This window comes from Pristiophorus japonicus, chromosome 17, assembly GCF_044704955.1.
Source record: "Pristiophorus japonicus isolate sPriJap1 chromosome 17, sPriJap1.hap1, whole genome shotgun sequence".
In the NCBI taxonomy this organism is placed as follows: domain Eukaryota; kingdom Metazoa; phylum Chordata; class Chondrichthyes; family Pristiophoridae; genus Pristiophorus; species Pristiophorus japonicus.
The window spans coordinates 81,621,761-81,636,796 of NC_091993.1; the positions used below are offsets into that span (position 1 = coordinate 81,621,761).

At 42.2% G+C, this 15,036-nt stretch overlaps 1 protein-coding gene across 1 annotated transcript in view; it reads left to right on the top strand.

The window, feature by feature from the left end:
- Positions 1-15,036, top strand: part of LOC139227823 (signal peptide, CUB and EGF-like domain-containing protein 3) — a 454,761-nt gene that overhangs the window by 116,372 nt on the left and 323,353 nt on the right. The window contains exons 2-3 of the mRNA XM_070858892.1: positions 2,928-3,050; positions 5,714-5,839. Coding sequence (XP_070714993.1) covers positions 2,928-3,050; positions 5,714-5,839 — 249 coding nt within the window. The remainder of the gene's footprint in view (positions 1-2,927; positions 3,051-5,713; positions 5,840-15,036) is intronic.

A 15,036-nucleotide genomic window follows, 5' to 3' on the forward strand; every position in this document is an offset into this window, starting at 1 on the left:
GAACCCTGGATGATTTTGCCTTTCGTAATCCAGGGGCACTGAGGCCAATTATTGTCATTGACTTACCACTTCCCTGGTTGAGTTCTGTTAGCTCAGCACGGTTGGGAAATTAAATATACTTGGTCTGAATAACTTGCTGAATTGTCTTGGGGCACATCATTTTGTTTTGAGATGATCCTTGCATTGATTTCATGAATTATCAGGAAACTCTTTGAATAGAGTTGGTGGATGAAGATGCCATCTTAATTAGTTTTTTTCAGCCTTAAACTTGTGTCGAATACAAACACTTGAAAAGCAAAGAAACTTTTGTTCTACTTCAGAACCAAAAACCAATGAAGTTCTGCTGAAGTGACCTGGCTGTCGTGTTCAGAAGTTGGCCATGCTGTTCCCTGTCGCTCTTTGATTCACAAATATCCCGAGCAGTGGCAGATATCATCACACTCTGCCGAATAGCATGTTAGAAAGTGAAGTTCCCAAAACTAACCTCATTACTGGACTAATGGTGGTCCATCAAATCAAACCCAACACCAGGTGCATACCACTGCAACTGTTGAGTTGGATTGGAAGTATTACAGGCAAACATCTGAAGCAGGGCTTCACAAATACCTGCTCCTCCCAGAGAAGCACTCATCATCATCATCAACATAGCCGGTCCCTCGAACGAGGATGACTTGCTTCCACATGAGTTCACAGATGTTTCAATGAAGGACCTGATGTTCCAGTCCTGAACTCCAATTGAAGGGGTGGACCAAGCTAGGCCCTTATCCAGTGGCAAGGGTTAACCAGAACAACTGGAGACCTGCTCTGCTGCACAGACCTAGTGTGCACACATATCGCAGTGTGGGCTGGCCCATACTGCCCCTGGGCCCTTGGCTCTTCTGGGCCCCGTATCCTCATTTGCCACACCTCTGCCACGATCTCTTGCCACTCCTCTGCCACAAACATTCGCCGCACCTCCGCCACAAACACTGGTGGAGAAGTGGATACGGAGCATGACCTGCACTAACCGCTTCAAAAGAAAACCAAGCTGTAACGTATGATTTAAGATTGTTTCAACACATCCTGATTTATTTGTCTAGCGCTAGTGTTAGGAGCATCAATATTATTTGAGTTTTCATTGATTCAAATTGATTTTATTTATTTATTTTTTACTAATGACCTCCACGAGTTCCAAAAAGTGAAGGGACAGTGTGCTTTTGGGACCTAGATTTGAATCCAACCCATACTGAAGGAAGAAATAGGGTTGTGGGGTATGTGGTGGAAGGAAATCACACTGGCCCAAAAAGAGATGGGTTTCAGGAAAACAGAAAACAGCAAAGGGGTGGTTGGTAACCCACTGTACATCCCCCCCTGCCGCTTTCTATTTTTTTGAATAGTTAAGTACTAATTTGAAGTCGGTAGTTCTAGAAGCAATAAATCTTTGAATGAAATGTGTTGAACAGAAAAATAAACTGATGCGTGGAAGGCAGAGCCAACTGGTTGCAGAAAACCTGAGAATAGAGCAGGGTTGATTCTCAGAATTGTGCCCAGCCAATGGACAGCTAAGGTTCTAACTAGGTAATATAGAAAGGATTCCAGCTATTAATAAAGTTGATGTACTATTGATAGAGTCTATAAGATGGCACCAGCAGTTTTTGTAAATACCTACAAATCATGCACCTACAAAATACTATAGAGCACAACATCATTATTGCATCAATTTGTTCTCTTCATTTTGACTTTGGATTAATAATTGGTTCGCCAAACTAATTAGATCTGAGGATTTGAACAGGCTCCTATTTTCAGAATCTCAGGCGTAGACACTAGGAGAGAGTAAAATTGTGTTCTTGCTGGTTGTAATGCGATGATTGTACAAGTTGGAGGATAGAGTCCTGATTTTAACTCGGATCGAAGGTATGGTGTGAGTGTGGTGGGGTGAGCGTTGAACCATTTTAAAACCTGCACATCACTTCCATATCCCAGGTGAGTCACTCGCCCAATTCTGGCAGGAATCAGTACATGGTCGGCGGGCTGGAGCAGAATTTCAGGCAGCAGGAGGCCACTGCTGGAATCCTGCAGGGACAGTTGGGGAATGTGGGTTGGGGGAGGGTCCGGTGGCAGTCGTGGGAGGAGGGCATAGCCCAGGGCAGGGGATGGCCAAGGTTTCTCTGCTCATCTTGGCCCACACTGAAATGATAAAAACAAATGTTTTTAAGTTACCTTCTGGGCCATAGAAACAGAGAAATCTACAATGCAGAAGGAGGCCATTTCGGCCCATCATGTCCTTGCCGGCCGACAATGAGCCGCACGGCCCTAGGTCAGCACTCTGGGTCTTCGCCAGCCTACCTCAGGGTTTCTGTGGCGATCTGGTTGTGGGCCGCACAATGTGCATTACAGTCATGTCACAGTCCTATTTAGGTCATAGGACTCTAACTATTGCGTATTTATGAGGTTCTCGCCTGTTGATGGTGAGGGCTTTGCACTTCCCGAATCGTGCCAGTTAAACAGACGGTGGGCAGGCCTGTGGCGCCAACCTGGAGGTGAGGACGCCGCCTCTAGTTTAATTCCCTGCACCCTCCATTGGCGTCGGATGCAAGAATGGGGAGTTAAATTTGGCCCTTGGGACAAGCTATTAAAGGGAGAAGAATTTGTTTGTTCAGAATCGAATCACAACCTTAGTTGCCAAATGTGAAAAACATACATATTACCAAGCGAATTTAGCAAAAGAAAACCCTGAATAAACTACTTACTGCTTGATTACATTAAGTGTTTTCATGCATAAGACTGTTATGTATCAGATGGCAGGCTGATAGGAAAACTGTCTGTGTGCTGACAAAGCAGTACTAGATCCAAGACTAATGGATTTTTCACATTCCACAGTAGATTATTATGGTTAACACACTACATCGTAATGATCCTTTTCTAACATCTCATTTTTGCTGTTTCAGATGTTGATGAATGTGTTGAAGGAACAGATAATTGTCATATTGATGCTATCTGTCAGAACACTCCCAAGTCATACAAATGCATCTGCAAGTCTGGGTACACAGGAGATGGAAAACAGTGTGAAGGTAGTATAATCATCAGCTATCTTAGAAAGTTCATAACACATTGTCATCTAATGAACAAAGTTTTGGCTTTGCTTTTTTTTTGTCTTACATTGACACCAATGTCAGTCTAGCCCTGCTATATGTTTATACATTCCTGTTGTGCGCACTTCCTGTACTGGGAGTAGCCAAGACCAAAATTGTGGAGAACGTGTTTGTCACACTATGACACGTCAACTGGAAATTCTTGAAACAGAAAGTTCCTGTTTGAATTATATGACCACAGTACCATAGCCTTTTGAAAAGTGAGTGAATAACACTGATATTTCCTGTACCTGCGTCATTGCACACAAAAGCGACCATTTCTTTTTGCGAAATTGTGGTTGAAGCAAGCTTCTGTTCAGTAGTTTGCTGTTTTGGGATTGTTGACTCATTTCTGCTTTTTAAATGTCTCCATATTTTTAATTGAAATATATGTTTTCTGATTTGTAAATTCTCCAACATCAACATGAAGGATGCCAAATATTTGGAAGCTTCAGTAAGGTGCTGTCATGGGAGAATTCATTGTTAACATAATTAAATCTAAAACAGTAAGAAGCATTGTACTTCAAAGACAAGGTTGCCATATTAACCCACTCATCACTTCCCTTGCAATTATATTGAATTACTGTTCACGTGCTGCTTAATTATTAACCCCTTGCTTCACAATTATTATACATGAATATTTTCCCATATCTTTTGTAAGTGATGGCCCAGAATTTGCGGTCAGCAGTGAAGCAATGGCATTCGCCACTGGTCCCAAAGAAAGCTGCCCACAGAGATCTCGCAATCTCATAAGAGATTTCAGTGCCATATAATACGGAATCCCTAATGCGATCTGCTGTGATGTCAACAAGCTGTCTAAGCAGCCAATCACATGACAGAATTCTCGCAGGCAGGGAAGCAGGAAATAAGAACCTGGTTTTATCCGGACTTTTAAAAAATGTTACTGACATGGGGATAAGCTAGAACCTGAAATAATCATGAATAAACTTAAAAAAAAAAAGTTTTCAAGTTTCTTAAAAATGTAATTTTTATCATAAGGGATAAATTTGACACTCCACAAAATTAAAATTACTTTTCCAGGGCCGTAACATTTGTTTAGCAGTCACTACGCTGTTAAAACCCCAGTTACACCTAATCCAACAAGGCTTAACATTTAATGGGGTATTTAAGAGCGCTATTACCGTGGAAAAATCCAAGTTTTCGGCAGTTTCACTGGTTTCACCGATGACACTGATTGCCGGCTATGGGGGGCTAGGGGGCCACGGCGCAGCCTGTGTCAGAGCAATGAGTAACTGACCGCAACTTCAGGATATCCGCATTTAGATGCGCATGCACAGCATCCTGAAGCTGCGATCAGTTTCAAAGAGGTAATGACGGTGAACGCTGTTAGTTTGCCATTATTACCTACCACAAATTCTGGGGCAATGAGTTATTTTGTAAATAGTAGGCATGATAGTTATTCTTGCTGTGAAGGGAGTTGAACACCTTCTTCCCAAACAGATGATCATAACGTTGAATCTCTTGAACTATAATGCTGTCAGTTAGCAATAATAGATCTCTTAATTTCAGTTACTTAACATCATTTTGGAGCTGCACCTGAAGCCAAGTTTTGATTGTCCTCATGATGAGATACTATTCACACTGTAAATACAATTGGTAATTTGAAGGTTTTAGTAGAGAAGCTATTGCTTGACCAGGCACACAATTGACACAAGAGTATCGTTCTATAATTAGAGAGGAATATCATACTGTCGGTACAAAGGTTCCCATTCAGCTGGAGGATTGGAGTGTGCATGTGTTTCTACCTCAGGGTTCAGTTGACCCTGCAGAGTGGCACCGCCACAATCCATCTAAGCATAATAAGTTAAATGCCTATAAGCATATTATAACGCTGTGAAACACATTTGAAAATGCTGTTGGGTATAAATTCGCAAGCTTGTACATTTGAAATTCTAATTGAGTTTAATCAGTGTCCTGAATTGAGCAAATCGCTACAAATACCAATCTTTCTCCTAGTGTATTCATTTTTTTAAATCAAATTATATGACATTCATTTGCTGATTCCAATCTGTTGCATTTAGTGACATTCCACTGATTTGCAGATAAGTAACAAAAATGTATTCCTGTTCATGCACTCTCTAAACATTCTATATGCAAATCCTGTCAGTTGTTGCTCTGTTGTGCTAATATAGGCAGCATTCGACTTTCATAGAATTGGACATGTCTGAGATTAAGAATGGAATGATCTGCATAGTTGATGCATATATAGGATACAATGTAGAATATTGTTGGCCAGTTGTCTGCCTCTAGTAATCACCGGTGAGGACTTTTATTAGTTCTACTCATGACCATTGGAGGACAACCCGCAATGATGAGACATTGTTGATGAGCCCTCATGTAAATGCGATTGTTTTAGGCCCATCATGAGTATCACTAATGATGGCCACGTAACTCTCTTGGTGAGGATGGGCGTATGACAGCAGCTACTATGAGATAAATTAAATGGAGAAGGTAGAAAGTGAAAGAAATGAATAAACACCAACCAAGAGAATTAAGATATCTTCCTATGTTGCTCCTGCTTGAGTTAAATTGACTGTCCCTATGTTTATGGTTGACTTACTCTGAGATTAATTGTCTTCCAGATATCGATGAATGTGACAATGAGTACAACGGAGGCTGTGTCCATGAATGCATCAATATCCCAGGGAATTACCGCTGCACGTGTTATGACGGTTTCAAGTTAGCACATGATGGCCATAACTGTCTTGGTAAGCACTTAAGTCCAGTATTTACTGTCATCCACCATACAAGAAATATTCATTCTTTTAGTCCATTCTCCGAGATTCTCTACTGTGGACTCAACCCAACAAATATCTGCAACTCGAACGAAAGAATGAAAAGTTTCATTTGAGAAAGTAATCACAGTTAGCCCAGACGGTTGTAGTATTAGACAAGGTATGTGATTATTATGATGAACACACATGATATGTCAGTGCCATGATCACTGAAACCTATGTATTATTCTTAAGCATGGTGTTTCTTCACTATATAAGTGTTTATGCACTTATATAGTGAAGAAACACCATGCTTACGAATAATGTAGAAGCTCTATTAGAAGGCTTTGTTGTCCATTGTACTGTCTGGTACTTCCTTCTTTGAAAAGTCTAAGGTGTTTACAGCTGGAATGGCACTACCAGAACTGGAATCATCTCTTCAAACACTACTTCTGAGGATTTAATGGTGTGATCTTCATAAGATACTACCTGAAGATCCTGCTGTTTAATTGCAAGTTTTTGTTGAATTTTTGTTTGCTTATTGAGGGGAATGGTGCCAATGTCAGTTGAGTGGAATACGAGAACAAGAAAAGGCTTTTCAGTTCAATAAAGTACCCTCATTTCAAGTACAGCATAGATCTGAAGCTATGTAGTACTTCATCTAAACCTTAACTTTGTCCATAGAATGGCAATCCCTGCTGCACCTGTGCAACATTTCCAATTTCTACACCAGCCATCCGCGTGATAACCTGATTGAGACAGGCAATGTGACGTAAATTTAATTGCAAATTATAGTCTGAGTTGTGTTGTGAACTTGCTGTGACTAGGGACTAAGTTGAAATTCTTGTACACTAATTTTGCACAGACCGTTAAAACCAGTAGAGAAAGGTGACTTGCATCCTCTCAGTCTGGGCTGGATTTGAACCTAGGTCCCAGAGTTTGAAGCACCTGTCACACTTTAAAGCTCTTGAAAGTGTGCCACAGACTTCCAGATCTATGTCATCTTGAATAGTACTGAAGGCAAAGTTTTGTTGCACACAGGGCTATCTGACATTTAAGCCAGAAGTTTCTCACAATACCACTTTTAATTAATAGAGATATTAAAAATGAGATGTCTTTTGCTATTGTGAAAGAATGAACCCATTTCCCCACAAATTATTTTGTTCACCATTTAGCTCCTGTCCCAGACTACAAACAAATATTTTACAAGTGATCCATTCCCAGATCTTTACCAATGCTCTGCATTGGCGGATAAAATATATATGAGAATGGCCTGGTGAACACACTCCATCCAGTTGCTTCCCCAATCCCCTATGCCTTGCCTCCCCAACAGCTATGTGTCTGAGATATATAGAACTCAGCAATGTAAGCATTGTAGGTATGAACCATGTCCCATCATGAGCATTGGTCAAAATGAATGAATTTTGCATAGTAAAACTTGTACAGGGGTTCTGGAAGAAAGATTGGAGATGCACAAATCACAGAACCCGTATGTGAGATTGATTTAATTTTTGTGAAGTTGGCATGAGTACAAAACAGGGTTTCTCTTTTTTGTGTTGGATGAAATTCACCTCTCAAGGGTATCTTAAATATTTGGGTATGGTGATGGCCTTGCAGATATTTGGGATGTGGTGAGGGCTCTTCAGATATCTGAGATCCCTCTGTAGAGCTTTTGGAATGTGATAATGGTGTTCACTTCACACTGCAAAATATATATCCACACTCATTACACTAGAGTGCTACAAGGAGCAAACAGCAAATGGCCATCCAATGTCTCAGGCTTTGATGGTTAACATAAGAACATAAGAAATAGGAGCAGGAGTAGGCCATTTGGCCCCTTGAGCCTGCTCCACCATCCAATAAGATCATGGCTGATCTGATCGTGGACTCAGCTCCACTTCCCCGCCCGTTCCCCATAAGCCTTCAACCTGAGAGGTTAAAAATTAAACATAAAACACCGCAAAAGCAATAGGAATTAATCACTTCTCTATTGAGTATGGACATTCTCCATTTATCCACCTCTCAAAGAACAGTATAAATAGGCTCCAATTAGAGATCTAGCTCAATGGAGCTTCTTGAGAGCATTAGCTACTGTGCCAGACCAAGAAGAGCCTGTTTGGTCAATCTTTGGAATTGTGGCGTCTTGGCTTAGTTTGACTGACCTTAATTACCAGCGATGGTTGGAAGGTGAGCTGCAGGACACAGGACTCATTTTAATGTGACTCATTTGAAGCTTGCCACAGTGCATCTGATACAGTCTGCTGTCTGTTTGGGTCATGCTGCAATGGAAATGTTCCTGTTGATTCAGTCTGTTGAACAGAACAGAGACCAGACACAGCTCTGTCTCATGCCTAGGTCAGTTTCAAACCAATTAAATCGCTTTTCTTGGCCACATAAAGGGAAAAACTTCACAGAAGAAATATTTGTTGTGTCATGGTTATTTCGGGTAATGTCACTATCCAGCCCAAAGAATGACCATAAAAGGTTTGATTTCAGTATGAGGTTGTGTTACTCAGAGAACATAAGAACATAAGAAATAGGAACAGGAATAGGCCATACGGCCCGTCGAGCCTGCTCCACCATTCAATAAGATCATGGCTGATCCAATCATGGACTCAGCTCCACTTCCCTGCCCATTTCCCATAACCCCATATCCCCTTATTGTTTAAGAAAATGTCTATTTCTGTCTTAAATTGATTCAATGTCCCAGCTTCCACAGCTCCCTAAGGCAGTGAATTCCACAGATTTACAACCCTCTGAGAGAAGAAATTTCTCCTCATCTCTGTTTTAAATGGGCGTCCCCTTATTCTAAGATCATGCCCTCTAGTTCTAGTCTCCCCCATCAATGGAAACATCCTCTCTGCATCCACCTTGTCAAGCCCCCTCATAATATTATATGTTTCGATGAGATCACCTCTCATTCTTCTGAATTCCAATGAATAGAGGCCCAACCTACTCAACCTTTCCTCATAAGTAAACCCCGTCATCCCCAGAATCAACCTGGTGAACCTTTTCTGAACTGCCTCCAAAGCAAGTATATCCTTTCAGAAACCAAAACTGCACGCAGTATTCCAGGTGTGGTCTCACCAATACCTCATATAGCTGTAGCAAGACTTCCCTGCTTTTATACTCCATCCCCTTTGCAATAAAGGCCAAGATACCATTGGCCTTCTTGATCACTTGCTGCACCTGCATACTATCCTTTTGTGTTTCATGCACAAGTACCCCCAGGTTCGGCTGTACTGCGGCACTTTGAAATCTTTCTCCATTTAAATAATAACTTGCTCTGTGATTTTTTTTCTGCCAAAGTGCATGACCTCACATTTTCCAACATTATACTCCATCTGCCAAATTTTTGGCCACTCACTTAGCCTGTCTATGTCCTTTTGCAGATTTTTTGTGTCCTCCTCACGCATTGCTTTTCCTCCCATCTTTGTACCGTCAGTAAATTTGGCTACATTACACTCAATCCCTTCTTCCAAGTTGTTAATATAGATTGTAAATAGTTGGGGTCCCAGCACTGATCCCTGCGGCACCCCACTAGTTACTGGTTGCCAACCAGAGAATGAACCATTTATCCTGACTCTCTGTTCTCTGCTGGTTAGCCAATCCTCTATCCATGTTAATAGATTACCCCCAACCCCGTGAACTTTTATCTTGTGCAGTAACCTTTTATGTGGCACCTTGTCAAATGCCTTCTGGAAGTCCAAATACACCACATCCACTGGTTCCCCTTTATCCACCCTGTTCGTTACATCCTCAAAGAACTCCAGCAAATTTGTCAAACATGACTTCCCCTTCATAAATCCACGTTGACTCTGCCTGACTGAATTTTGCTTTTCCAAATGTCCTGCTACTACTTCTTTAATAATGGACTCCAACATTTCCCCAACCGCAGATGTTAGGCTAACTGGACTATAGTTTCAAGGAAGTCATTGCCAAGTAAGATGCTCACTTTTCTGAGTGTGCCCATACTGATTCCGTTGCATTTCTAAGTGCAAATACAAGGATCTAATTAGTGTTCCCAAACTATTATGAATATTATAGAGGAAAAAGCGATAAGTGGGAATTGATCTCACTATGTTAGTGTTTTAAAATGTTTTTAATAAAATTCATTTGGGATCGAGTGGGGCACTTAACCACCAGTATTTTATGTTTGAAGCCTAGGTTCAAATACACCCCAGGCTGATGAGATGTATAATCGCCTGTCTGTTGGCAGTAAGGGCCCAATGTGAAATGAGCTATGGCTGTCTCAATCCACATCTGATTGGGGTTGGGACCCTGCTTGGTGTTATATCGGCAACCTTTCTCAGAAAGTTGCGTGGGCAATGGAAAAAAGTTACACTGGCTTTGGCTTTGTTGCGTGAATCAGGCCCAGCACGTTGGCAGTAGAGAAATCCAAGTGCAAGTCTCCCTTTATAACATCTTTTTCTATTGCTAAGAGGGGAAGGGATTTAAATTCAGACAGGCTGCTTTGTGTTACCCAATTTTTTTTTTCATTAAAATAAATTTATTACGTGGTCCTGAAATTGTAATCAGTCTTGCCTGCTCCATTATCACAAAGCTGCTCATCAGTTTGAGCAAAATGCTTGCTAGATGGTAGAAACCTATCTATGGGCGGTGTTTCTACTGAGTTTACAGAAGTAAAACTTTTCACGATGAAAATAATATGTAAAGCAGATCCAATTCATAAAATATTTCAACATTCTAAAACATAATTAAGTGCTGCCCATTAGTTAAAGTGCCAGTGATGCTCAAACTCGGTTATTCTCAGTGGGCACGCACGTTCTATTGGTCTTAGACACATTTCCAGTTGAGGGACTTCATGGAGTGGTGCAACTTTGGGAGAGAAAACCTTGAGTCTATTGTAGACAACACCAAATTCATAGCTTGAAGACTTAATTCACTGGAGGCTTTTGGATGCAGTAATTAGATTCTTATTTTCAAAATGACTTTAAGCAGTTTATGATCACTTTTCATTATAATTTCCTTTTCAAATTTGAATTTCTCCAAACCAAAAACAGCGACTAAAAATTATTTTTCAATCTGAATATACATTCGGCTGAAATTTCAGTACTAGCGGAACTTCCTACACTAGGCGCAGAAGTCCCGTCCCGCGAGCTATATTGGGCTCACTGCCCCCTGAGAGAAAGTGGAGTGCAAAATCTCGTGCTCCATTTCCTCTCGGGGCGGGGCACAAAGGGGCGCGGAGGGACACGTAGCGCTGGCGGGAAGACAGGGCCTGCCCTTTCCATTATAGGGGCAGGCCAAACTGCTGACAGTGCAGGAGGGAGAAGGGGTCATTGCTAGACCACCAGGGAACGAGGTGCCGTGGCAGCAGCCTGGCACACAAGCCGAGTGCTGGGCTGTAAGACTGCAGCACGGACCCCGCGACCTGCAGTGAAGAAGGCCAGTAAGTCGGCCATTTAAACATTTTTTGCCCCGCGACTGGCCTACAGCCCGGTACTCGGCCCCCAACGCTGTCATGGACATCGCTTGCGGTAGCTTCACGGAATGCTAACGAATTTTCGCTCCAGGGCAAAAACGGGTCGCTGCTCTGCCATCATCAGCGCAGTGGCCCGGGGAGTTACCGGTTAGTGCCGCCGCTAAACTCACGCGGAATTTCGCGAGAGTCAGTAGCGGTGTCGCGCCCAGGTGAAAAGTTGTTTAAGCCCCGTTGGCGTCCCCCGGGGCAAACGACCCAAATTTTTCCCCCCTTAACTCTGTTTCACTTGGCATTAAGCCTCAGGTTGATCTTCTTGCAAGAGACATGCTTTTAGTCCCAGTTTATAAAGGTGACTCATGTTACATACAACTACATAGAATCTAAGCACAGAAATGGGCCTTTCGACCCAACCAGTCTGTGCTGGTGTTTGTACTCTAGACAGGTCACCCACTCTAATGACCCCTTCCCACCCTGCCCCCATTACCCTCAATGTAAACAAATTCCTTCTAAATTCTTTATTCGTTTGATTAGAGGCTATGTTATATTTTTAACTCCTTGTTCTGGATTCAACCACAGTGGAAATAGTTTTTCCACATCTACCCTATTGAACCCCTTTATTCTTCTGAAGACCTCTATCAGACCTTCTCTTAGTCCAGAGAAAAGAGCGCCAACCTGCTCAATCTTTCCTGATAGTTGCATGTGGAACTACATTATTTTGATGTCAAATTTTTTTAGCATTGATGCTTGAGGGGTGACCTTCATGACTCACCTCTCATGGTGACAGTCCCACAGAAAATCAACTTTTTTTCAGTAGTCCAGAAGAGGAGCAGTTACCTTTGATTACCTTGGAGCAAACTGAGGTTGACATTTCGTGATTTCAAGAATTCTCTAAGAACGTAAAAAATAGGAGCAGGAGTAGGCCACCTGGCCCCTTGAGCCTGCTCTGCCATTTAAGCCTGCAAATCTCCTGGGAGGACAGGCGCACCAACATCAGTGTCCTCGCCCAGGCTAACATCTTCAGCATTGAAGCACTGACCACACTCAATCAGCTTCGCTGGGCAGGCCACATAGTTCACATGCCAGACATGAGACTCCCAAAGCAAGTGCTCTACTCGGAGCTTCTTCACGGCAAACAAGCCAAAGGTGGGCAGTGGAAACATTACAAAGACACACTCAAAGCCTCCCTGGTGAAGTGCAACATCACCACTGACACCTGGGAGTCCCTGGCCGAAGACCACCCTAAGGAGAGGAAGTGCATCCGAGAGGGCGTTGAGCTCCTCGAATCTCAACGCCACGAGCGTGAAGAGGTCAGGCGCAGACAACGGAATGAGCGTGTGGTAAATCAGTGCCATCCCACAACCTTCCCCCGACGAATGTCTGTCCCACCTGTGACAGGGTCTGTGGCTCTCGTATTGGACTGTTCAGCCACCAAAGAACTCGCTTTCGTTTTCCTCGATTCGGAGGGACTGCCTATGATGATGATGATGATGGGTGATCTGATCTGGACTCAGCTCCACTTCCCTGCCCGCTCTCCATAACCCTTTATTCCCTTATCACTCAAAAATCTGTCTATCTCCGCCTTAAATATATTCAATGACCACAGCTCTCTGAGCCAGAGAATTCCATAGATTTACAACCCTCTGACAGAAGAAATTCCTCCTCATTTCAATTTTAAATGGGCAGCCCCTTATTCTGAGACTATGCGCCCTAGTTTTAGTTTCCCCTATGAGTGGAAATATCTTCTCTGCATCCAGCTTGTTGAGCCCCCTCATTATCTTATATATTTCGATAAGATCACCTCTCGTTCTTCTGAACTCCAATGTGTACAGGCTCAACCTACTCAACCTACCTTCATAAGTCAACCCCCTCATCTCCAGAATCAATCTGTGAACCTTCTCTGAACAGTCTCCAATGCAAGTATATCCTTCCTTAAATACGGAGACCAAAACTGTATGCAGTACTCCAGGTGTGGCCTCACCAATACCCTGTACAGTTGTAGCAGGACTTCTTTGCTTTTATACTCCATCCCCCTTGCAATAAAGGCCAACATTCCAAGCATACACAATTTTTGTGTTTCATGCACAAGGACCCCCAAGTCTCTCTGTACTGCAGCACTTTGCAATTTTTCTCCATTTAAATTAGAATTTGCTTTTCTATTTTTTCTGCCAAAGTGGATAACCTCACATTTTCCCACATTATACTCCATCTGCCAAATTTTTGCCCACTCACTTAGCCTGTCTATATTCCTTTGCAGATTTTTTGTGTCCTCCTCACAATTTGCTTTCCCACCCATTTTTGTATCATCAGCAAACTTGGCAACATCACACTCGGTCCCTTCATCCGAGTCATTAATATAGATTGTAAATAGCTGAGGCCCCAGCACCGATCCCTGCGGCATCCCACTAGTTGCTGTTTACCAACCGGAAAATGACCCATTTATCCCGACTCTCTGCTTTCTGTTAGTTAGCCAATCCTTTATCCATGCTAATATATTACCCCCAACCCTGTGAACATTTATCTTGTTCGGTAACCTTTTATGTGGCGCCTTATCGAATGCCTTCTAGAAATCCAAATACACCACATCCACTGGTTTCCCCCTTATCCACCCTACTCGTTACATCCTCAAAGAACTCCAGCAAATTTGTCAAACATGATTTCCCTTTCATAAAACAATGCTGACTCTGTTTAATTGAATTATGCTTTTCCAAATGTCCCGCTACTGCTTCCTTAATAATGGACTCCAGCATTTTCCCAACAACAGATGTTAGGCTAACTGATGTATAGTTTCCTGCTTTTTGTCTGCCTCCTTTTTTAAATAGTGGCGTTAATTTGCGATTTTCCAATCCGCTGGGACCGCCATAGAATCCAGGGAATTTTGGAAGATCACAACCAATGCATCCACTATCTCTGCAACCACTTCTTTTAAGACCCCAGGATGTAAGCCATCAGATCCAGGGGACTTGTCCGCCTTTAGTCCCATTATTTTACCAAGTACTACTTCTTTCGTGATAGTGATTGTATTAAACTCCTCCCTACCCCCTTGATTATCCACGATTGGGATGTTTTTAATGTCTTCTAGGTACATGTTTGTCTATGGGAGAAGGTTGCTTCAACTTTACCAGGATGTGGATTTCAGAGTTAATGACTAACATATTTTACTTCTCATTCATTGAAGTTCATTTTACTCTGCCTCAGTTTAATACTCCGTTTGGTTGGCATCAATCTTATCATTCCCTTTCACATCACCACTGTTGAAGAGACCTCGTCAATCAGGATACTGGTGAAAGAACTTTCCTTTTAACAAGCTAATGAGTGTGCCTCTTGACAATTCCTTGAACTAGTTACTGGATGGCAACTGTGTAGGTAGGATCTGGGGATCAACGTGAAGTTGTTGAATGCCTTCTAACTTCATATCTGCTTTGAATAAGTCCTGGCACTTGGCCACAACTTGTTATATTGTTTTCATGAACCATTCATCATCATAATCATAATGTTCTTATGATTCATTGTCACAAGTTGCATATATTGTAAGACTCCAGCACCAACAGGCTTATACCCATTTGGCACTTAAAAAAAATCCTTGCTATAACTCTTGTTCTTGGCAGTTTTAACGCTGAATATTATATTGTCTTCATTTCTGTTTTATTGTATATTTAAAATGGTGTGGGATTTTTGTGGCACTGCACCTGTAGGTGGCGATGTCATGTTATGTGACTCATGAATAAGTGTTATTATACCTAAAGTG